The sequence below is a fragment of the Aspergillus vadensis genome (assembly GCF_003184925.1).
Source record: "Aspergillus vadensis CBS 113365 unplaced genomic scaffold BO88scaffold_4, whole genome shotgun sequence".
NCBI classification, from domain to species: domain Eukaryota; kingdom Fungi; phylum Ascomycota; class Eurotiomycetes; order Eurotiales; family Aspergillaceae; genus Aspergillus; species Aspergillus vadensis.
Genome location: NW_020292042.1, coordinates 290,887 through 313,754, shown reverse-complemented (window position 1 = coordinate 313,754; position 22,868 = coordinate 290,887). Strand labels below are relative to the sequence as shown.

At 52.5% G+C, this 22,868-nt stretch overlaps 8 protein-coding genes across 8 annotated transcripts; 3 read left to right on the top strand and 5 right to left on the bottom strand.

Annotated features, from left to right (window-relative positions):
• Positions 1–245: 245 nt before the first annotated feature.
• Positions 246–1,719, bottom strand: sit2 (putative siderochrome-iron transporter; the record flags this gene model as incomplete). The annotated part of the gene is made up of 2 exons (XM_025709901.1): positions 1,085–1,719; positions 246–1,035 (listed from the first exon to the last, which is right to left on the bottom strand). Coding segments are annotated over exons 1-2 (1,062 nt in total), but the record flags the coding sequence as incomplete, so codon positions are not given.
• A 1,505-nt stretch (positions 1,720–3,224) lies between these two features.
• Positions 3,225–7,215, bottom strand: BO88DRAFT_402330 (putative NF-X1 finger transcription factor). The gene has a single exon (XM_025706074.1). The coding sequence runs from the start codon at positions 6,816–6,818 to the stop codon at positions 3,447–3,449; it is 3,372 nt and encodes a 1,123-aa protein (XP_025565821.1). The 5' UTR covers positions 6,819–7,215; the 3' UTR covers positions 3,225–3,446.
• Positions 7,216–7,369: 154 nt separating this feature from the next.
• Positions 7,370–9,928, bottom strand: BO88DRAFT_402329 (LYAR-type C2HC zinc finger protein). The gene is made up of 3 exons (XM_025706073.1): positions 9,444–9,928; positions 9,229–9,351; positions 7,370–9,042 (listed from the first exon to the last, which is right to left on the bottom strand). The coding sequence occupies exons 1-3, from the start codon at positions 9,462–9,464 to the stop codon at positions 7,612–7,614; spliced, it is 1,575 nt and encodes a 524-aa protein (XP_025565820.1). The 5' UTR covers positions 9,465–9,928; the 3' UTR covers positions 7,370–7,611.
• A 1,454-nt stretch (positions 9,929–11,382) lies between these two features.
• BO88DRAFT_412152 (flavin-linked sulfhydryl oxidase ERV2) lies at positions 11,383–12,158 on the bottom strand (the record flags this gene model as incomplete). Its single annotated transcript, XM_025708073.1, has 3 exons — positions 11,383–11,695; positions 11,753–11,881; positions 11,947–12,158. 3 exons carry the CDS (start codon positions 12,156–12,158, stop codon positions 11,383–11,385), a joined length of 654 nt encoding a protein of 217 aa, XP_025565819.1.
• Positions 12,159–13,309: 1,151 nt separating this feature from the next.
• Positions 13,310–14,469, bottom strand: BO88DRAFT_422911 (alpha/beta hydrolase; the record flags this gene model as incomplete). Its single annotated transcript, XM_025708605.1, has 4 exons — positions 13,310–13,469; positions 13,539–13,664; positions 13,747–14,259; positions 14,333–14,469. 4 exons carry the CDS (start codon positions 14,467–14,469, stop codon positions 13,310–13,312), a joined length of 936 nt encoding a protein of 311 aa, XP_025565818.1.
• Positions 14,470–14,815: 346 nt separating this feature from the next.
• pre3 (proteasome core particle subunit beta 1) lies at positions 14,816–16,086 on the top strand. Its single transcript, XM_025709900.1, has 5 exons — positions 14,816–15,006; positions 15,068–15,113; positions 15,174–15,188; positions 15,240–15,515; positions 15,574–16,086. Exons 1-5 carry the CDS (start codon positions 14,970–14,972, stop codon positions 15,896–15,898), a joined length of 699 nt encoding a protein of 232 aa, XP_025565817.1. The 5' UTR covers positions 14,816–14,969; the 3' UTR covers positions 15,899–16,086.
• A 1,829-nt stretch (positions 16,087–17,915) lies between these two features.
• BO88DRAFT_422909 (putative cyclin-dependent protein kinase complex component) lies at positions 17,916–19,578 on the top strand (the record flags this gene model as incomplete). Its single annotated transcript, XM_025708604.1, has 2 exons — positions 17,916–19,232; positions 19,285–19,578. 2 exons carry the CDS (start codon positions 17,916–17,918, stop codon positions 19,576–19,578), a joined length of 1,611 nt encoding a protein of 536 aa, XP_025565816.1.
• A 1,448-nt stretch (positions 19,579–21,026) lies between these two features.
• Positions 21,027–22,861, top strand: BO88DRAFT_476398 (uncharacterized protein). The gene is made up of 2 exons (XM_025711928.1): positions 21,027–21,602; positions 21,662–22,861. The coding sequence occupies exons 1-2, from the start codon at positions 21,175–21,177 to the stop codon at positions 22,611–22,613; spliced, it is 1,380 nt and encodes a 459-aa protein (XP_025565815.1). The 5' UTR covers positions 21,027–21,174; the 3' UTR covers positions 22,614–22,861.
• Positions 22,862–22,868: the final 7 nt, after the last annotated feature.

Sequence of the window (22,868 nt, the reverse complement as noted above, 5' to 3'; positions counted from 1 at the left end):
AAGACGACGCCCCAGAAACAAGATCCGACGTTGTAGATCTGCGTCATGTAGCCGGTCATCGACACGCTGAGGTTGAACACCACGATGCAAAAGTCGTAGAAGTACAGGTCCCAGCAGTAGAAGCTGAAATACGACACCGCGGACATGATACACGCGCCTAGCACAGTGCGCTGTCGCAGCAACTCATACCGCACGAAGTGCTTCCGCGTGAACCATTTTTCCCACACGGCGAACGCAACCAGCAGCCAGAAGCCGACGATGATCATGGCGATGAACTTGGCGCTCTTGTATTGCGCGCGTCCGTACTGTTGCAGACTGAAGGGGAGGAGGAGCAGGACCCATGCGGCCATGAGCAGAAAGGCGCCGATCACTGGCTCGTTAGTATAAGAGTAAAGTGGAGGGGAAATAGGGCATGACATACAGTCAAACTCATGAATGTAGTGAACAATAGACTGCATTGTCGTCCTTCCACTGTCCTCCTTCTTCAATAGCCCCATACTCTCCGCCTTGCGCTGATAATACTTCAATACCACCACCAACGGCGCAAACACCACCGGCATAACGATAGCGAACACGCCATACGCCCAGCGCCACGTCGCCACCTTGAGGAACGACTCACCCGCCAGAGGGCCCGTAAACGCGGTGCAGATGAACGGGGTGCTAGCAAACGCGAAGGTAAACGCCCGGTTCTGCAATCCGGACGTATCGGCGATATAGACATCCAGCACGAGGTAGATACCCGAGTAGCCCACGTAGAAGAGCACATAGCCCGCGGCATAAGAATCCGGACCATCACACGCAGCCAGCACAATCAATCCAATGGTGTAGATGACCACCCACACGATTAAACCCTCGGCACGGCCCCAGATGTTCAACGTCTTCGCGATCGGCAGCTTCAGCACACCGCCGATGATGCTGTAGAGGATACTGGCTGTGCTGACTTGGGGGGCGGCTTTGAAGTCGGCGTAGGCGCGGTTGATGACGGTGCCGCTGATGGAGTTGTTGAGGGCGAGGAGGAAGAAGCATACCCAGATCCTATACCAGTTAGATGGATCGTATGGTACATTGGAAGAAGGGTAGATACCAAGCATAAGTAGCATAGACAGCTTTCTTACTCCAGACTAGGGCCGCGGCTTCAGCTTTCTGCACACCCAGCTGGGCATCCTTCGTGACTTGGTCCGGGTGAGCCTCGATTTCTTTTTCGTTTTGCGCTTCCAGACTCAGTCGTGACTGGTCTGAGCTGTAGAAGACGCCGTCGCCATGGCCAGAGACGACTTCCTTGGTCTGAGACTCGGCGGACACAGAGACCTCATGATTGATTTCGGTGGTCGTCTTTTCCTCCTTAAAGAAGCGCATGGTTAAGACGAAGAGAAGTGAAGCCTTATGCTTCTTAGAGTCGTATATGACCCCTAGTAACCCCAATCGCCAAGCAACCTAAAAAGAAAGAAAGAAAGGGAAGGAATGGAAGGGATGGAGATCAAATCCAGGGATGAGCAGGAATCATCAGACACAGTCAGACAGACGTATTTGTATCTACCCAACAAGCCAACCAAAAGGATAATAATTAATCACTACCCGCACGAGACGCGCTGCAAAACAGAAAAAGATGGAACTAAGTTAAGAAATGAACGAACGGCGGGGGGAGGGGGGGGGAGCCGATCACTTAAACCCCTAGCTAGACTCTAGTCTAGAGAGTCAGAGTCAGTGTCAGTAGCAAATGCCAAAGAAAAGAAAAGAAATAAAAATATCCCACTGGCCCCGATCTGATAACCCACGACGGATCAGATAAACTGCCCCATCGACACCAATCAAGGGCTGCGAGTGACAAGTGCGACTCGGTTCGTGAAAAAGTTTACTGGGTTTGTTGATGGCTTTGATTTGTTCGGCGATCGCCAGTCCGGATGGTTGTCTCACTCGGTGACTCTTGGTGTGTGTATTCCCGGATTATGACTTCCTTGGTGTGATGAAGATGAATATCTTACCTCTAGATTGATAAATGAGGATTGATTGATTGATACATTCCAATATCAATCTGATAACATCCTACAAGGAAACCACACTTCCCTCCAAGTGTATAAGTCAACCGTGAATGTGACCAACACCAACCCAACACCCGATCGTCATCAACGGGAACTCCGGGTGGAGTACAGAGTAACAAGACAGCAAACAGAATCTCAGCTGGGGCACAGAAATGCAAATCAGACCCAGTCCAATCCAATCCAATCAATCGATCCATCCATCGGCGTGCCCGGCTCATCACCCCTTCGTCGTATCATATGGAGATCATCCCACGTTGTGCGTACACACGACCACGAAAATCCTCCGCTCCTTTTCTCATTGCATATTTCCTTCCGATGGGAACACAAATCCTTAAAAATAATCCAGATGATTGTTGCACTCACTGCAACAACAACAAGGGTACTTATGTACTCCGTACAAAGTAACAGTAGTAGAATCTGCACCAGCCACCAGGGTCCAGTCCAAACCCCAAAGATTCATTCTAACTTCCAAGGGTCCTTTCCCTTCCCACCCACCCGGCGCAAAGCCAGCAAATCGACTGGACGTACAGTCCAAGTGTGGGCCCACACGATCACTCCAGTAAATTAAATCTCTCACCGAAACAGACATGGGGCGGACGCTAAACAAGACACACGCAGCACATCGTATCGTATCTAGACTAACCACTAGCACTACTACTGTAGACTAAATCTCAAGGAGAATACGATCAACGCAATCGTGCCTGACGGACAAAGCTGAAACGAATGATCAGCATAGCACGTATCTCTAGTGTGTTTTCAGTTTTGCACGTCCAGTCACAATTGATCTAATCTTATCATTTATCATATCTGATGATTCTGATTCGATTTTGGAGGGGGGGGATTGTCTTCCGATCACGAGGATGTTCATAGTCTGTACTCCGCACATGCACATGGGGTTTGATTACGAGGTGCGGCGGTGGGAAGCTTGATTTGTTTGTTGGTTAGTAATGGAATAGGTTATGGAAGAAGTAAGCATTGAATGGGTTGGTTTTATTGGTATGGCCATATGTATAGCGGCTGGCTAGCTGGCTGGCTGGTTCATGATGATCTTGGTCGGTGTGAGTGTTAGTCAATGGGGATGAATCTATTTCTAAAGCTGGGTGTGGTGGGCAATGGGGGTAAATCTATTTCTAATTTTTATGTCTCTACTTCATTCTTTACCAAATAGATGATTGGTATGGTATGCTAAAAGGGTATAAGATTTTTCTGCATCTTTTCTATTTGCTATTGCTTTTATCAATTACAACATCCTTTTTGATTTTTGCGTAGCTTGAAACTACCCAGCCGCCATATATGCACGCTAAACTTTGCAACAATGGCATTCATCATGAAAATGAAAGCACAACATTAACATTCCCACACTAAACTCATAACCTGGTTTAGCCTGAGCGCTCATCTCATACAGACCTAAGCATCACCCCCACCAGCAGTCGAGCCCTCCTTCTCTCTCTCTACCGACGACCCCTGACTTCTCGACCCCTTCACTCCCGACCGAAGCACCAACTTCTCCTTCTTAGGCTGTGCCGCATCGCCAACATCCCGATCCAGCGCAGCATACATAGTAGAACTAGACCACGGCGCCACAGCAGCCGGAGTAGCCGTTCCCGACGTAGACACAGAAGAAGGTGCAGAAGTCCGTCCTGCACCAAGAGCCAGATTGCTTCTCTTCGAAGCAGCCACCTGTGCCCAGCCGCCCTCACCGGATCCATTGGTATGTGCGCGTGCCGCTTCACGTTGGGCTTTGGCCTCCGCCGCGGCGAGACGCTGCGCTTCTTGTTCCTTCAGGCGCTGGCGATCACGCAGCCTGACGCAGTCGCCCACGCTCATGCCGCCGATACCAATGGCCGTGCCGTTGCCGGTGCCGAACACGGGCGGGGTCCAGAGAGTGGATTTCAATACGAAGACGTGGCGGTGGGGTTCCGGGTCGAAGCTTTCGCTAGCGAAGCCCCAGTCTGCTGCGAGGGAGTGGGTGAAGGCGCGGAGGGAGGATTTGGCGGGTTGAAACCGCGTGGATCGCTCGGTTGGTGTGGTAGCTAGGGTGTGGAGGGTGGATTCAATGGTCTGTAGGGTGGAGAGGGGATGGGAGGAGGAAAGTTGGATGTAGATGTCGAGGGTTTCAGCGGAGTAGGGGAGGTTGGTGGAGGTGAGGGATTGCGAGACGGTGGTTGTCGGATTGATGTCTACTCCTAACGCGGAGGCGAGAGACCGGTTTCGTTCGAGGCGAGCGCATTCATCGTCGCATGATAGCGGTGTCACGGCTGGCCCGCGCTGCGCTTGCTGGAGCTGGCCCTTGGAAACCACAGCCTTGGCTGCGTTGCAGCGACGCTCCTGGCGGAGTCGTCCACAGTCACATGTTACCGTGATCATGGACTTGCAGGGCGTCTTCTCCGGGCATGGATAGGGTGCATGGCATGGGTCGGTGCAGGGGTGGCCACACATTGTCTTTGTCTTGCCGCATGCCTGCTGGCAGGGCTTCGTAGCATCCTCGCACTCGCCAGGCCGGTGACAGTGTTTCTGGCAGGTATGGGAGCCGCATTTGAGCAGCTGGCCGCAGACCTGGCCACAGCGGGCGTCTGTAAGCCAGCAGGGCTGATTCTTCAGAACTTTCTTGCCGCAGAGGCAGGTCTTCTCTGTCAGGTATGGACACTTGGGGCAACTTTCGTCGTCGGTATGGCAGTTATGGGACGTCTGAGGATGGCCACACGGCTTGGGACGCTCGCAAGGAAACGAGCATGCCGGGGGCTGTGTCCCGCAGGGCAGAGGCGGATGCAAGATAGATCGACCGCAGTTACACGGAATCTCCTCGAAGATAGCCTCTCTGCAGGTGTTGCAGGGCCCCTTGTGACAGATCTCCGGGCATGTGTGCCGTCCGCATTTCAGCATACGGCCACAGACCCGGGTACAGATATGCTCAGCCTCAAAGTCCTCGTCACTAGGCCGCAGATGAGATTTGAGCTTCCGGCGGATAGCCTGACGCTCGATGGCCTTTTGCTCGCCGGGACAGCATCGCTCAGTGCAGGCATGACGGCCACAGTGCAAGCCAGCTTTGCAGATGCGGAAACACTGCGGCGGTTCCATCTTGCCCTGAGGACACATTGTTGTGAATGTGTTGCGTCCACAACGGCACTCGATGGGCACGTTCTGGAAGCAGGGCCCACAAGACCCGGTATGGCAGACCTTGGTGCATGGATGTCCACAGGCCAGCGGCTTTCCACAAGGCTTGGTGCAATTCGGGATCGGATCCTCGCAAGACGTCCGAGGCGAATAGCCAGCAATCTGGTCCAGAGGTGTCTTTCCGCAAGGACAGTCAAAGACCACATCCGGAGACCGCGGACAGTGAGCCGGATGTGCATCCTGCGCATGGCAGCTCTTCTGACAGAAATGGACGCCACAGTCAAAGGGGCGACTGCACTCATCTCCACAACTAAAGCAGCCAGTCCACTCCTCGATGTCGTCCTCCCGCATCAATTCACTATCCAACTCTTCATCCTTCGAGCTGCACAGCATCTCGGTCTGCACCTTTCCACAGTAACACCGTGCTTCGATCCTCTCTTCACAAGAGCCACACAAGCCTTCATGACACGGCCGGGGACACGTATGCTCACCACATGGTAGCAAATCACCACAGATCTCGCCACAGCTCCAACCATTCTCATAATCCGTATCCTGGCAACGCTTCGTTGACGAATTCCTTCCACAAAAGCAATCCTGCGTCGGCCCCATAGCCGTACAAGGCGCACAAGGCCCAGCATGACAAGTCGCATCACACGGATGGGGACAGCCCTTGCGCGTCCTCGCGCAAGTCTGTCCACACGAATGCGGCGGCAGGCCAGGAAACGAGCGCGGGTCTACCTCCTTCTCACACCAGCAAGTATAAGTCGACGGAAACACTTCCTGAGGCAGGTTGCAACCAGGACAGCGCCACGCGCGAGGCGCACTACTCTCCCCATTCTCCCCGTCCTGTCGCTGAGCAGCCGCCGCCCCCTCATTCCTCGACCACTTCTTCACGCAGCTCAAATGGAAGACCGTCCAGCAGAGCCCGCAAGACCAAACACGCGATCTCTTTCCCAGCTCGCTGGTACAAATCGGACATTCGTACAGATTGTGCGCAATATCCTCGTGGATACGAGTGGCGATATCGGAGGCCGTTGATTTTGTCGTAACTTTCGCCGGAGGCGGCGGTGGCTGAGACCGAGGCTGTTTCTGAACATTACCACCGCTATTGCTGCCGTTGTTTTTCGCCTTCGACTTCCCCTTTCCTCTCCCAGAACCAGATGCAGACGCTGCACCATTGGGAACTTCTTCCCTTGGCTGCTGCGGTCCAGCTCCAGGCACAAACACAGGCGCATCGGCCCTCAACCCAGCCTCATCCACTCCATCACCGCCCGGTATGGCTTGACCATCCTGCTCCTGCTCCGGCCTCGTCAATCTTCCTCCAAAGGTCCGTCCAGCGGGAAGTGTAGCCTGATCGCCACCGCGTGGCCGACGACTCGCGCCTGCCCCTCTTCCTCCCCTCTTGTTGCCTCCCCTCGGTCCTCGCGGCGGACGAGGTGCATCTCCGTTCGGTGTAGTCTCCGTAGGCGGCTGGCGTTGAGTGTGAGGCTGTGCGTCTGGTGCTGCCTGAGTCTGCGTTTGCGTCTGAGCCTGAGCTGGGTTCGCTGTCTGTCGACCGCGGCCACCACGGCCTCGACCGCGTCTCGGGCGCGGGGTACTGGAATTAGGATTGGAGGCTCCAACAGCCGCGGGAGCTGGAGCTGGAGCTGCAGAAGTAGCGGACATGGTCTGCGTCTCCAGGGTCCTTGAGAGTGGGTGGGAGGTTTGCGGTGGCGGTGGTGGGAGGACAATCATGCACCAACGCTAATGGGCGATAACCGCCGATCCAGATATTAAGTGAATAGTGGAGAAAAAAAGATAAATAGAATAACGAGGGAATACAACAACTTTTCTTCGACGGTAAACAGACCACCCAGGCAAACAAAGGAAATGAAAGTAAAAAGAAGAAATGCCTTTCAGGCTGAAAAAGCAGGTTATTGTAAGCGAAGAGAAAGCGATCGAAGGGATGGAATTTGATGGTGGTTCGGATGGTTCCTGAGCTCGGAGGTGGTTCGGGTGGCGACAGATGAAGATTTGATGGAGAGTGGCAGCTTTCAACGGGTCATGTCCCACCCAATGATGGCTTGTGGGTTAACACTGCTAATAAACTACGGTGCATTCATTGCGGGATTCTAGGGGATTAACCTAATAGGGTTGTACCAGGGCTTATCGGCCAGTGACTCATGCTGGAAGAGGTGCTGCGCCTTCGAGTCATCCTGTATCGCATATTACTCATAGTGGGACCGCATACTCTACAGATTCTAGATCCGAGGAATAGATTGCAGGGGGAATAACCACTGATTGCCAGCGAGACCATTAGCTGCAATCAATAAAAGCCAATATACATATCGAAATGAATCTTCAAAAAGCCATCCACACATCACAATCGCTATGCACAACAATATAGTGCAGTAAAAGATATCAGAAAGAAGAAAAGAAAACATTTGCATCCATGCCATGCTCGTATTATCCATCAAAATCAGAAGAAAAGCACCACTTCACCCCGTTCATTCTGCTTCACCCGCAGAGTCCGCCACAGCTCCTTCTCGTCGTCGGCTCTGCGCTCCCGATCCGCACGGCTGCGGCCTTGATCGCGTCCACGGTCGCTGTCGTCAAACTCGTCTGTGAAATCGCGGTGGAATCGCTTCAGAACCTTGTTCACAGAGAAGCCACGCGTGCTTTCGGGGCCCTTGGTCACCAATGAGAGGAAGTGAGTAGCCATCTGGCGCTGCAAGCCATCAGGGACGCCGCTCTGCTGGTACACCACCACTTCACGGCCGTCATCGTCGTGGCGAGAGTCGGTGTGCTCGATCTGCTTTTGACGGCGCGAAGGCCGATCACCGTCCGTCTGAGCGCTGCTCTTCCGCTTGCTCTTGCTAACATCAGACTCGGCCTGGCCGTTCGAGGCGTTGCGGACCTTGGGCAACTTCTTGGAACGACCCTCGTCCGGAGACCCGCGTCGACTGGCCCGGGCAGCCTTGCCGGTTTCGCGGCTGTTCACGCTACTTCCTGAGACCGACGATCCGCCAAACATCGATGACACAAGACGCTCAGCGCGATTTTTCATCGAAATTCCAAGACCATCGCCATTGGCGTCCTTGTTGTCCCGGCGAGAACGCTTGATGGGTGACGAAGGGTCCTGGTAACGCCGACGAGGGTGATCTTCTCCGTCCTGAGACGGCGAGCGGAGCATCCGATCCAGACCACCAGTCAGACCAGAGTGCTTCAGCATGGGTGTGCCCGGATTGTTCAGAACGCTGGATGGCGCATCCAACATTGGGGTGTCGGCTTCTTCCATGTCGTGATCGTCGGTGCGGCGCTTGCGCTTCTTCTCACTAGTCGTGCCGCTGACCTTGTCCTCGCCGCGCAAACGATCCTTCTTCTTCTTCGGTGCCGGAGTCATGAACTCCATAGAGGCGTTCGGGGCTTTGCCGTCATATACCGACTGGTTGATGGGTCCAGCACCATAGGAGTAACCATTCTCCTCATATGCGACGTCGTAGTTCTTGTTCTCTTCCTCCGCATCGGTGTCGGCGCGAGTCAGAGATTTGCTGGGCTCGAAGACAGAGGGAGCATTGGCGACCATCTTCATCTGCTCCTTAGAGCCGCCCAGAGAGACCTTGGACGCGTTGGGGGTCTTTTCTGCCACCAAGTAGTCAAAGACATTAACTTGCTTGTCTCCGTTCGTAGAAGCCCCCTGGGACTTGTCGTTTCCAGTCACCGGGGGAGTAGGAGCCGCAGGCGGGTTATCGGTGTCGTTCGCATCTTCGACATACGGGGCGCGGTGACCATGAGCGTTGTTTTGCCTCTGATTCTGCTTGCCATTGTTCTGTTGCGCCTTGCGTTGGTTCTTCGTAGGCTTCTCCCGGTAGAGCGCGCCCTGGTACTTTTGCGCCTCGGTCATACACGACTAAGAAGACAAGTCAGTCACCCATTCCTGTTCACAAAGTGTGTCTGCACTGTTCCAACAAGAGCCCGAGCCCTCAGATCCACCAATCAGACAAGCAGTTATAGCAGAGAGTTCCGACCCGTTGGACGAAGCGCAAAGTATATAGTTCGCGGCAAAAGCACAAGCGGAGGGGTAGAAGAGCCATACCGTATGCGACCGATAGTCAGTTCCGTAAAAGTGCACCATACAGTCGATGCAGGTGAAGGTGGCGCCACGACATTGGTTGCGATGGGGATCAAGCTTCTTCTTGGTGAGGATATCACCGCAAGCCTAGAGATCAAGAGGCAGCGAGTTAGCACGATTTCCAGCAGAGTTCCGCGCAGGACGCAGCTCGTGACAAACGAGAGATAAGGACAACTCACCTCGCAGGAGAAGGAAACCATATTGATTGACCCGGCGATGTGGTGCGCGTACTATCCAAGTGTCTGCACGAGTCGGGACTTTCCCAGTGATATATTGAGAACTCAAAGTCGCAAGGCAAGAAAAAGAAGAAAAGACGGCGATTGAGAAGGGCGCTAGTTTGTCGGGACCCGCTCTGAACCTGTCGGGGAATAAGCCGACCAAGCGATGGAGTATTCTCTGGGACGAATGGATCCCTGCGCGACGACGAACTCCAATCCAATCCAATCCAACTTCAAACAAACGGGTGTGGAAGTGGTAGTGGTGTAGTGGTGGTGATTGTTATTGTTGTTGACGGCGCAAAACAAATACGAGGGATGGTCGGACAAGCCGAGCAGAATAAGCAAAGCAGGTCAGATAAATAAATGCGGACTGGATCCCAAGCACTCGGCGCCTTCAAGAAAAAGCTTCCCTGCTCTCGCCTCTGCGTCTTGCTGCTGTGCTTTTGCTTCTTGTTCCCTGGCCAAAAAAAGAAAAGGGCAAAAAAGGGCCAAAAAGTAAAAAGTCCAGAATTAACTCTGGGTGGCGCTTATCTGCTTTGGGATTGTTCCAAACCTTGTGCCAGGCATTTGGTACCTGACGAATCAGGCCATGGCCCTCCAACCCCGCAATCAAATTCAAGAAGACAAGATAATTAGATAGAATTTATGCGCCTCCTTCTTACCGCTGAGAATACGACCTGCTCAAAGAACAGCTCCACTGAAAACATCGAATACAGCATATCTTCTCTCCATACTCATCTTCCACCATGACCTTCAGGGATCAGATTGACCTGCGCTCCCAGACCTGAAACGCGCCCTTCGGTCGACGACGCCCAGGATCCCCATGCGAACGCAGACATGATGACCTGTGGATCAGGTAGACCACGGGTGTAGCGCTTGCACATCCGGACATCAGCACGGACTCATCAGGAGACCTGACGCCGTGCAGCAAGATGGGCGGATCAACCAGTCACCAGCCAGCTTCACCCGCCTTCACCGGGTCGATTAGTGTAGCGCTGGGTGTGAAAGCAAGACGATCCTACAGATGATGCGGGAGAATTCCGATACGAGTCCGTCGCCAGCTAACTAGGCACAATGATACCTCCCTGTTCCATAGGCTTGAGGTGGGTGAGATCGTCAGTCTACAGTTATTTAGACTTTCGGTGCGATTCGTTGACAGCCAGGCTCGGTTCAGCAATGCCGCTGGCGCTGGCTTAACGACATCTATTTCTATTTTTGTGGCCCGGGCCGCGTGCGAATCGGGCATCCTCATGGCGGAATGTTTCATCTATTCGAAGTCAGGTTTCAGCCTTGTCGCTGACGCTTCCAGCGTTGTATCGGCAATACTAGTTGACTATATCGCAAACTGGGTAGTTGTCCATAGAGCTTTGCTGTAGCGAAGCGAGGCAATACACCGTGCCTTGTTGTGTTCAGCAACAGGCTACGTTAGTCTTGGTCAGCCGCGCCAGTCAGATGCATCTCTGCAGTCATGCGCGCGATGCCGCATACTTTCGTAACCTTACCAGCCGCCCGGCCATCGCTTGCTCGCATCTGCTGAGAACCTGCTGGAAGCTTCGTTTACAGCTGTGTGACTGCAGAATTCCTGTTGCCCTCTCACAATTGCTGTATGAGAAGCGAAGCCCTTTCCGGGAAGTCCGGGTGCCTACAGGGCAGATGAAATTCACATGCAAAGTACAAAGTTTGGACGATAATGCGGAATTTGAATGAGTGTGGCTGTAGAAATCATACGCTAATGTACTGCTCCTGGCCCCATGCACCCAGCGATCCTGCGCTGGTGGAGCATGCAAGAACAAGTACTGGGTATAAACGCAACCAGGTGCACGGATTAGATACCAAGTTCTGCGGTTCTGTTCAACCCCGCGTAGTCCTAGATCGTCTGATCAGTATCTTCGCTCCCGTGTCAATCAAAGGACGTAACTAACGGCTCCCTGGATATCTCAACGGGCGAAACGGCATCGTCGCTATCAACCTCGTCTCGAGCAGCGCTCTGACTCTTCTTATCTTTCAAAGCTTCATCACCCTCGCCCTCCTCATCCTCGGCGCAGCCGCAGTCGTAAAAGTCCCCAATATTATTGCAGTCGAAGATCGGCTTTTCGAGCATGGTATTCACTTCGTTGTGGATGAAGCAGCCCCATCCTGCAGCCGCGTTGCGCGAAGAAACTTGCGGCGGGTACATTTTCAGATGACCCTGGAAGTGAGAAGCGCACTCACCACTGATGAATAGTCAGCAACCACACTCAGCGCAGAGAGAAAGCAGTGTGGGTAGGTACCATGGATAGAGTCGCGCAAAAAGGTAGATGAAGGAGCGAAGGGTTTCCTGCTGCTCCTCCGTCGGGTCCTCGGGGTATCGAGCTAGCATGGTGTGGAAGTACTTCCATGTCGCACGACCCAATTCGGCTCTGCCATTGGTGGTGAATGATCAGTAAATGTCAAGAATGCGAAATAGCATTTGGCTTTAGCCTACTTCGCGGTTGCATTCCCCAGCCGGGGCATTACAACCTCGCCCTTGGTGAGGTCATCTTTGGAGACCACGGCCTGCGTAGACTTCTCCAGGTGACCAGGGGCACGGATCGCGGGACTCGGCGGTCCTTCAGGTCGGATAAAGAAAACAAAGAGCAGGAAGACGGCAATCGCGGTACTGATGAGTATGCGTCGAGTAATCTGACGGTTCGCCATGGTGGGTACGAAAGTGGTGGGTTTCGAGGATATCGCAAATCAATGCCGTCAATGGCGGGCCAGATCGCCAAGTGGCCCGTCTAGGGTATGCTTGGTACGGGGGTAGAGGACTCGTGTCCTGTTTAATAAGAGAAGGAACGACAGGCGAAAGAACGTGGAACAAAAGAAATAGATACAGCGAAACAATGGCAGCGAGTATGTAGAATGAGGGAATTAGGAGCTGGAAGTTGCCAGCAACGAACGGGTGGGATGACTATTGAACTTTGCATGATGGCATGAGCCATTAATTGATGGCTTGACTTGGACGTTTCCGCTCGCCGATTATCCACGTGGGGCCGTGCCTTGTGCAGCGCCACTATGTTGCTGAGTCATTATGTTCTTGCGCAGTGCATGGCATGCCTACTGCTACGAAGCTATAACTTAGCACACAGTATGATCGACCCTAGAGTCGCAGAATATTTGTTTTACACAATTGATCCATTGGACTAGATAAAATCTTCATTAGATAGACGATCTTGGCTGCTAGGTCTTTCCTAAGTCTAGTGTGAACGCGTAGATTCAACTCATAAATCCATGAGTGCATTCAGCCAATGCAGCCAGATGAGACAAGCCAAACACCGCCTGGGTTTGGAAGCAGTGCGAAAGTAATGAGAAAATAGCCAGAGTCAATAACGCCATGAGCATGAATATCATGAGACAAAAAGGTGTAGACTCCACGCAGGGAGCAATGACAAAGAACAGACGAGCAAGTTGTTGTCGGAACAGGATTGATATGGGTACAGTGTTCGAAGCAATGCTGCGGGGATTAAGGGGTCTGAATTAGAAACCGCAGCAGATGGACTGTTCAGGAACAAGTTGTAAGAGGAAATTAAACTGGGTGTATAAGGAGCAGCTCTTCATGCAACGACAGCCACAAGGGAGGAGCACTGTGAAAAGAACCTTGCACCAGATATGACTGCGGACGAATAGTCTTCGCAGGGATATTGCGAAGGAGCAAAGGGTCGAAAGGGGTCATTAGTTCGTCGATATTTGGTAAAGGAACAGCATCCAGGAAACATCAGTTGCATCAGAGCGATCCGAGAGATAAGATGACAGATTCACGTCAATAGCCGAAGTCCGTGGAACTGCCCAATGCTATCTCGGCGGCCGGTTTATTGGCCGTCCGCGAGGACTTCCTCCCTCACAAAAGAGAGGATATGCTCGAAGTAGCCAGGCTCAGCAACACTGTCGTTGTGTCCTCCATTTGGAAGTGTACGCCAAACCTTGCGGTCGGATTTGCAGATGGCGAAGAGCTGAGTCATGTTGGATGGCCTGGTCATAAGCTGCATGTTAGTGACGTGCTGGGACTCAGCTTGTACAACAGTTCCTGAGGGCACTCACGGGACAATCTCGTCCTTCAGCCCACTCAGGAAGAGAACGGGGACCTGTGTGATCTTAGGTAGGACATCCTCGCTGGTCCAGTACTGGTGGCAGAAACGGGCAAGGTAACGAGCAGGAGGGAAGACCCTATAAGATGAATCAGCATTGCCTGGTTTAGGACGTGGATAACATCGCCTGGCTCGGCAACCAGTCATAGAGCAGGACTTACGTGGGAATCAGTTTGCGAATACTCAGGAATGTGTTCTCAAGAATTAGTCCAGCGATCGCACCATTGCCTTGATTGTTGGCAACCAAGTTGATCGCCACGGCTCCACCCAAGCTCTGTCCATATACCACAATCTTGCTGTCTCGGGTTTCCGGGCGCTGTTGGATATACTCTAGCCCCGTCTGAGCATCGATTTTCAAGCCCGCCTCGTCCGGTGTACCTGTTGACAGACCATAACCACGGTACTCCACCATCAAGACATTACAACCCAAGACATCTTGTAGAACCTTTGCGATGGGGATGCGATGCCCGATGTTTCCGGCATTTCCATGAAACATCAACACGGTGATACTCGGGCCTATGCGTTTGCGCGAAGGGCGGATGAACAGGGCATTTAACGACTCTCCATCGGGGGTTGGAATTTGAAGATCTTCGTAGTCTGTGATTCCAAATTGTTGGGGCTTGGGGACATTTGTCCGCGCATCCACGGGCACGTTGCGAGGATAGATGAGCTCACTGCAAAGGGGTCAGCGTCCAGCGACACGCCACTGAGATGGTCTCCATGGACGTCCGATGACGGGGTACGAACTTCTGCTTAAAGTACAAAAGACCGCTAGCAACCACAGCCAACCCGGAAGACGCCAGAACTGGCAATCGCAAGAATTGCACGGCACTGTTGGCCATACCGGCGATACTCCATGACGGTGGGGGCGGCGACTCCGACATGGTAGTAGACTGGCTAACCAGGCAGTGTCGCGGAGAGATAAGAGTGGTGCGGCTGGAACGGAGAGGGTGGAAATGCTTGAACTGACGGTCGGAGCGCTGGAGAATGCAGGAAGGGGAAACTCAAGTGGTGAGGGTCACGATCCGGCGAGATACCCTGCAGCCTGGAGCGGGAGATAATGCGTCGGTTTGTTTCATCGGGGGCTGCTTTCTATGGCTGGGGGAAGTTCGTTCAGGAGGCTTGCGGGGGAAGAGGAACCACCCAGTAGGAACGTGGCTGTCTCTCACCGCCCGGCGGAATCAGCTCCAGCTGCCAACGTAACGCGTTCACCTGCCTGGAGAGCTCCGTCAGAGCTCATAACCACCTCTTTGACCATCAGTCACGCTGCACTAACGTTTGCTTCCATCCACACTTCATCACCATCATACCCTGTTTCTTTCGGTGGGATAGCTTTACATAGACAGGAACTATCCACTTTTCTGTCAATTTCCAATCAGCCATCATGGTCGGTCACGGTATGACGGGGATGCTCGGCGAGGGTTAGTGGTCTCGTGCTATGATTTGATAATGTGTCGAGCAGGAGTTGATGAGTTATTGCAGATGGCATCCATGTTGATATGAACCACTTGAAGAGCGGAGAAGTCAAGTATGTCCCCAACCATTTGCTCAATGAGACTTGAGAACGGTCACTAACTCATCGGTACAGCCTAGGAACATCGATGTGAGTTTCAGTCAGCCCCGAGGCAATGTCCGATATGTTGACGAAATACAGCATGGCGATCAACTTCAAGGATGGTGTTATATTGGGTGCAGACAGCCGGACGACAACCGGAGCTTACATCGCCAACCGAGTCACCGACAAGTTGACGCAGGTCCATGACACAATCTGGTGCTGTCGATCAGGTTCCGCCGCGGACACCCAGGCTGTGGCCGACATCGTGTCCTACCACCTCAACATGTACGCAATCACCAACAACGAGGCGCCGAGTACTCAGGTCGCTGCATCGCTGTTCCAAGAGCTATGTTACGAGAACAAGGACATGCTAAGGTAGGCATACACCGGGTCAGCCTGGAATGAGCAAGCTTTGTTGACCAACAAATCATAGTGCCGGTATCATCATTGCCGGATACGACCCGAAGCACGGAGGTCAGGTGTATTCGATACCCTTGGGCGGATCTCTTCACAAGCAACCGTACTCTATTGGCGGATCCGGATCGACCTATATCTATGGTTACTGTGATACTCACTGGAGGGAGAACATGACAGAGGAGGAAGGCATCAACTTCGTCCGCGGAGCACTGCAAGAAGCAATCAAGTGGGATGGCAGTTCGGGTGGTGTTATCCGACTGGTGGTGCTGACGTCTCGGGGCGCCCAGCGACACCTCTACCTGCCGGACACGGGCTACACCGGACCGGGCGTTACCAATTAACGAATGTATCTATACGGGACGATGATTTAATTGTTGTTAGCTGCTAAACGAGCTATTCATTTGTCTACAGAGTAGTGCTATTGCCTCAGATTAAGACAGGAGGATTCCGAATCTGAGACTGCTAGATATTGATCAAGATGGGGAGTATCTTCTTCACCGAATGGGATATTAGATTAAGGGAGGGGATGTGATAGCGTGGGTTGATAGTGCTCTTCAGGAGTCGCTTCCCGTCATCTTATAGTTTGCTTGTTTGAGGCACTATCACTTGACCAGTTTGTCAGTGACCGTTAGACTGACCCCAATAATGGAACCGCCCTTATCTAGGGGAGCCAGGGTCACTAGACGGGGTCAACTAATTCCGGATATCCCAGACTACGGGGCAGTAGTCGTGACCATCCATGGATCCCACGCGCGGAGTATGGCACGATCACATCATCTAGACTAAAACCACTACGGAGCACCGTTAGATTAATAGCTTCCCCGCTGCTTGCCTACCGACCGAACTTGGGAGCCATCAACTACTGTATTACTACTCACTGTCTAAGGAACTGCTAGCCTGAAATTAGGGGGCCAGGCCAAGATAGATGGTAGGTCAATGACGGCTGCCATTGCCTCCAGTGCATCTGGAGCCGCCACCAATCAGTCGGCGCTGCTGGACACCTGCGCGGCAGAGGAGCCGCCATTCGCCCATCGCACCCCCAAACAGAGGATGATCCTAAATGCGACTATCTGGTTTAGGCCTGAATAGTGAGGGTGTGCGTCTCCTTCTTTTCTTAGTCGCAGTCTCGCCTTATCCTTCTGGGGATGATAGATAGATAATAAGCAATCAGTCACAATATCACTCCGTAGTTATCAGGTAGGAAGTGGTTGGTGAAGATAAGCAGGTTGCAAGAGTGGCTGTTGATGCGATCTCATGACGACAGGGCTTCTCATTCTGCGCGGTCGGTAAGGTGACTTGCTTGATATCGCTGCAAGGAACCTTCATGGGGAGACCCTGCTGTACCAATCAGTAAGGATGTCTCCGGTGCAGCCTGGACCGGAGTAGATCCAGTAGAACAGTTAGTGATACCTGGTAGGTACTCGTAAAAGTGAATCAAAGATGATGGATCATCTCATGGTATCATATCTTCGTCAGGTCGCATTCTTGCCTGTCTCACCCTGTCAGGAGAACCTTCCAGGTGTCAATGAATACTCGTCTTCATTCGTCTTGCTTCTCCTGCCATTTGATCAATCAACTTGGGGGGGGATGTCGAGGGTGTGGATGTTGGTACATGGGTAAAAGGTGGATGGGAGATGATTGACTGGGCCATGGCCGGGTGTGGATCCCAACCTTGCCGGGACGAGAGTCTCTTGTTCCCTTCCTGCATCATCCATCCATCCATCCATCCATCCATTCATTCACCCCAAATCCACCTTTCCCATCCTTCTCCGCCACCCTATTCCCCATTCCCCTTATCCTCCGTTCCCCTCAGTCCGGTTTCTATAACCTGATAGTGCTCTCCGTGCCTGTCTGCTCTCCCTCCTCTCCATTCCTCCCCATCTCGCCCCGGATTGTCCTGTTCTGTACTGTCCTGTCCTGTCCCTCGCTGATTCATCGCAATGGACCATCCCATTGCCGTCTATCGCTTGTGATTCCCTTCCCGCTTCAGGCTTGGGTCGGGTTCACGTTCAACTGCTTGCTCCTACTCTTACTCAACTCTTGTAGCTACTACATACACACCCTCCCCTCTCCAGGTGCTCTGACCCTCCACGCCACGATCTTCCAGATCCAGACTGTCCTCCATTCTTGGATCATTGACTGAACCTAATCATCCTGCCGGTATCTCTCCATTCCCCTCTCGCTGTTTGGTGCTTTGTCCCTCTTGCGATGCCTTACGGAGGAATCTGTTCCTTGTTTGGCCTCCCCAATGACATGACCCCTCATCACTGGTCTTTAAAGTAACCGCTGACTTTCGGCCGCCGGCCCTGTACCGAGTAGAAGCACCCGCGTCTGACCTTTAAACCCGTCGGCTCTGATATGGGATCGGTCGTCGTAAACCATCCGCGATCGGATTATATGGATACCTCCTACAACATGTTGGGAGGCGCCATCACTTCTTCGGAATCAGTGTATCGGTCCTCGACTCATCAGCAGCCCTCTCACCACTCTTCGTCACACCTGGAGTCCGGGAGCTCTAGGTCGGCCTCGTCCAATACCACCCCCACCTCATCCACAGCCCCGCCGTCAACCTCCGCCGCCGGCTCTACTCGCCTCCCCTCCCACCCAACCCATGATGTACCGGCCTACATCAGTCGGCCCTCTCAACCCAGTTCCCAACCATCCACGCGAGCGTCCTCTGCCACTCCGGGATCCGTCTACACTCATCCTCCATCAGCCTCAATGACCTCTACCACCTCCCACCATCCATCGCGCCCGGGCTCCGCTTCTCATCCTGCAGCACATTCATCTTCTCATCACACTGGTGGCAGCCATGCAACAACAGCGGTACCAACCTCGGCACCGCATATGGGGAGTCAGTCCTCTCCAGCTTCGCCTCAGCTAAAGCCGACGTTCCAGTCCCTCCGCTCCCTGGGCGGGTCGGAGGCCAACTCTCCGAGTCGGATCAAAGTCCGTGATTTGTCACACATTCAAAGCTTTGCCAGTGAAGAGTTCCTCGCGCAGAGGGATCAGGCACCCGGGCAGTGGACCCAAGAGCGCCAGTACGAGATTAGTTCCATGCCGGTCACGGACATAATCGAGATGGTTGCTGGACTGCTGATGAAAATCACAACGACGAATGACCTGCATCACGAGTCGGTTCATCGACACATTCCTCCCCCGGATGGCACCACCACTCTGAGCTCCCAGGCTACCAGCGTGCTTGCATTTCACGGCAAAAACGTGCCCAGCATCAGTATTCTCAGCTATCTGACCAGGATACACAAGTACTGTCCGACGACGTATGAGGTCTTTCTCAGTCTGCTGGTATATTTTGATCGCATGACGGAACTGGTCAACAAGGGCCAGCTCGATCGGTTACGGCGTCGCTGGGATGGCACGTCTACCGTGCCAAGTGGCAACAGTTCCAGGCCCTCGTCGGCTGAGCGGTCGTCCACACATGCGACGCAAGCCTCGCCGCTGGTTACCCCGCCATCCTCGTCTGGAATCGCAGCACAAGATCCGTCCAGTCCGTCGTCCATATCGCCCTCTCTCCAACCACAGGAGGATGAGGATCAGTTCTCCCACTTTTTCGTTGTTGATAGTTTCAACATTCACCGGCTAGTTATCGCAGGCGTAACTTGTGCCAGTAAATTCTTCTCGGACGTATTTTACACTAATTCTCGATATGCAAAGGTGGCCCTTCCTTATATCATCCATTAGACTATAATCTCTGACTCGTTTACAGGTTGGCGGACTGCCGCTGGTTGAGCTCAACCACCTTGAACTTCAATTCTTACTGTTGAACGACTTTCGCTTATCGATTCCTGTCGAAGAGCTTGAAGCATACGGGACGATGCTTGTGGAGTTCTATGCGAGAGAGATTGTCGCACAGCAACAGCAGCAACTATCCCAGGCGATTCCCCGCTCGATAAACCCCTCTGCGGCACCGGACACTCCGTCGGAGGGAATGTATATGCGCACGCGCGAGAAGCAGCGGTCTGACGAGCAGGAAGTCCGTCAAACGCCAACTCCACCTTAGACTCTCGGTATATTTCCAATCAGAAGTGATGGGATTGTCTGGGTATACGTCCCGTGCTAGGTTTTCTTTGGCACCCTGTCTGTCCTTGGTACATATGTTAGCACTGTCCTTTCCACTCATGGTTCGGCCTATCAATTTCTTATAGATTATACGCTCGGCACTCTGGCTCATGATTCCACGTTCTATAACTTTGGGTGCTTATTCTTCCTGCCTTTCATGTCTGCCTCTGTGTACACAATTTCCGCTTTGCATTTTGTCTATTTCAACATTGGCCGGCGTTTCGGGGTTCACTGTTTGTTAACTGACTTGTCGGAGGGATGCTCCGGGTTTCTGGATTTCACTATAAATTCCTCTACAGGAGTTCTCGTCCTTGTACCTACGCTTTGTTTGTCTACTTCGGCCTCATCCAATTGGTCGAGTTTGATCTTGTCAGCGCGCAGAGCGAGTAATGAAGTATTGAGTAGTTCACTGCAACCTGATGACTGCATATGGAGTACTTGGAAGTGGCAAGATGAAGTTCAGTGCTGTGTACCCACCGACCCAATGGTATGGGAAGTTAATCTCGGCGCTAAGACGTAGAGCGTCGTGCCTGTCGCGGATCCTGTCAGGAAGTGGATATTACATCACCAGCGCTGATCAAGACATCACCATGATTCAGAACCAGCTTACCCTAGACTTGGGCTCGGCACTCTCATCAGATTCTACTCCAGACGGGACAAACTGGAGAAGACCAAGGGGCTAATTCCCCGCGGGTCAATGGCATGCATAGCATACCGCCGATGCATACATTATGATCCGCGTCCGGAACGCCAAGATGCGAAATCAATATTCAACATCCGCATCTCCCTCTTGATACAAACAGAGAAGAATGAACCGTTTCCAGAGGACATCCGCGGTCTTATACGATTCAAGTAGTAGTATCTTCCTCTTCTAGAATACGGGTCTGTTCCGGGAAAGGAATGCATACATACTGCTCCGACATGCCTAACAGCATGGCTGGAATGCTGGCAGTGGACCGGAAACGGGCCGACCCTACAAGAAGAAACTGGCCGAACCAGTGAAAGCGGGAGACAAAGGACATTGTTCATTGTTATTGAGTATTCTGGAGTGTTAATTTTGGCGAGGTCGTCACTTATCAGCATATTCTTAGGAAGTCTTGTGTCACCAGTGAAATATGTTGGAAGTTCGATAGTATAGTATACTTCTGAAGAATGGACGAGTTCATCGAGAAAATACCTAGCAGCACACTCACTTGCATCGCCTAATTCGTGGCCTTAGTCCTCATCAGGATGTACTACTTAATGAGGAAGTCTGCTTTCATCGTTAGATCTACATCGAGATAGTAATATCCTCCCTACGGAGGTTATATCCGTAGCGATGAGGTTGAGTATAAAGATGTATACGGTTTCCTTGTCTTTCAGGATGAAATATCACTTCCAGCAACAGCAGCAGCAGCATCATTCTGTATCCTACGAAGTAATCCAATTGAAGCTATTCAGTCCATAGCATCTATCTTTACTCTTCACTACTTCTCTACATCATCCGTGCTGTCTATTTACAATAACAGACAAAACATCTCAAGACTAAACCACCACCATGGTCCGCCAAACAACCTGGCTACTGCCTCTCCTGCTGCTCCAGGCCCTCCCCTTCGCCGTGACGCGTCCTACAGCCGTGAACGTGGACGTGCAAGTGCCCGATGCAGACGCCTGTACTGATGGCCAGGACTGCACTATGAATCTCCACGGCGGAAAGGATGACGATGACGATGATGACGATGACAACGATATCACCGATCAAGTCCGTCACAAGCATCATCATAAAGACCAGAATGATGATGGCGATGATGGTGACTGGGATAGCGACAGTGACAGCGACTCTGACTCGGACGACGACTCTGACTCCGACTCTGATTCAGATGATGATGATGATGATGATGATGAAGATGACCACCACCACGGCAACGGCTGCGACAACAACGACAACGACGTGCAGACCATCACCATCACGACGATTGAGCCGGGGTATGCCTCCCCCACCCCATTCACCTCTAATTCATTTACAAGACTAACAAATACACCAGCCCAACCCAAGTTATCACCGTAACCACCACCGCCACCGAATCCAACACAGCGGGCCTCGTCCCAACCGACTGTCCAGCGACAGCAACAGAAACAGCGACAGAAACCACAACAGCAACAGAAACAGTCTCAGTCCCCGGCCCAGCCATCACCGAGACCACAACAGCGACAGCCACCCAAACCGCAACAGCAACAGTGACTGAAACTGAATCAGACATCATCACCGCCACCATCACCGACACATCCACCATCACTCAACCCCCAGTGACCACCACCGAGACAAGGACACACACAGCGGTATCCACAACAACAGATACCGTCTCCTTCACCATCATACACACAGATACGATCACTATCCCCGGACCGACTATTACCGAGACGGATGTTTTGACTGCTACTGCTACTATTACCGAGATGGATACCAACACCGAGACTGTAACCCTCCCTGCATCGACAGTGACAGAGACGGATGTGTCGACAGTGACTCTCCCAGCATCGACAGTTACGACAACGGATGTATCTGTCTCGACGGTGACTCTCCCCGCCTCAACAGTGACAGCAACAGCAACAACAACAGTCACCACCACAGACACAGCATCCTGCCCCACCGATACCCCCGGCGGCGACGGCGGCGACGGCGACGACGGCGACGACAACAACAACACCTCCAGTGGTAATGACTACGGGCAATGCACCGACCCGAGCATCTCCTACCAATACGGCCTGGACAACCGAACCGAATGGAGTTTCATCACGAACAACCAAGTGGACTTTGATCACGGGAGTTCGACGACCATCGATACGTTGATGAACTTTGTGTGTAATCGGTTGATTAGCCCGTGTAATGCGCCCCAGGAGACGATTGATGCGTGCTATGCGGCCGAGGATGAGGTCAATAGTAGTGGGCTTGTTGGGCAGGATGCGGCGGATTTGTGGAATGAGTTGATGGCTTAATCTATTCCATATATTTCAGTTATTTATGTATGGATTTGAAATGGGGAGTGGGAGTTGGGTAGGTGGATATCAGTAAGGCATGGGATTTGTTGGGTTTATTGCATTGTTTATTGATATTGTTTGTTGAGTTGGTTTTTCTGTTATGTTCTGTCTGTTCTGCATTGGTGCATCTATATTGTCTGCATTAGGGTTACTGCATACTTGGTTAATCTAATACATCTGCTCACCACTCAGTCACTGAAGTCCATTTCACCA

Bases quoted from the DNA above. Each gene is read 5' to 3' on its own strand.
- BO88DRAFT_402330 (XM_025706074.1), bottom strand. From the start codon at position 6,818: ATGTCCGCTACTTCTGCAGCTCCAGCTCCAGCTCCCGCGGCTGTTGGA.
- BO88DRAFT_476398 (XM_025711928.1), top strand. From the start codon at position 21,175: ATGGTCCGCCAAACAACCTGGCTACTGCCTCTCCTGCTGCTCCAGGCC. The intron at 21,603-21,661 runs GTATGCCTCCCC...CAAATACACCAG, and splicing joins ATCACGACGATTGAGCCGGG to CCCAACCCAAGTTATCACCG.
- BO88DRAFT_402329 (XM_025706073.1), bottom strand. From the start codon at position 9,464: ATGGTTTCCTTCTCCTGCGAG. The intron at 9,352-9,443 runs GTGAGTTGTCCT...CTTGATCTCTAG, and splicing joins TGGTTTCCTTCTCCTGCGAG to GCTTGCGGTGATATCCTCAC. The intron at 9,043-9,228 runs GTATGGCTCTTC...TTGTCTTCTTAG, and splicing joins CTGACTATCGGTCGCATACG to TCGTGTATGACCGAGGCGCA.
- pre3 (XM_025709900.1), top strand. From the start codon at position 14,970: ATGGTCGGTCACGGTATGACGGGGATGCTCGGCGAGG. The intron at 15,007-15,067 runs GTTAGTGGTCTC...GAGTTATTGCAG, and splicing joins GACGGGGATGCTCGGCGAGG to ATGGCATCCATGTTGATATG. The intron at 15,516-15,573 runs GTAGGCATACAC...AACAAATCATAG, and splicing joins GAGAACAAGGACATGCTAAG to TGCCGGTATCATCATTGCCG.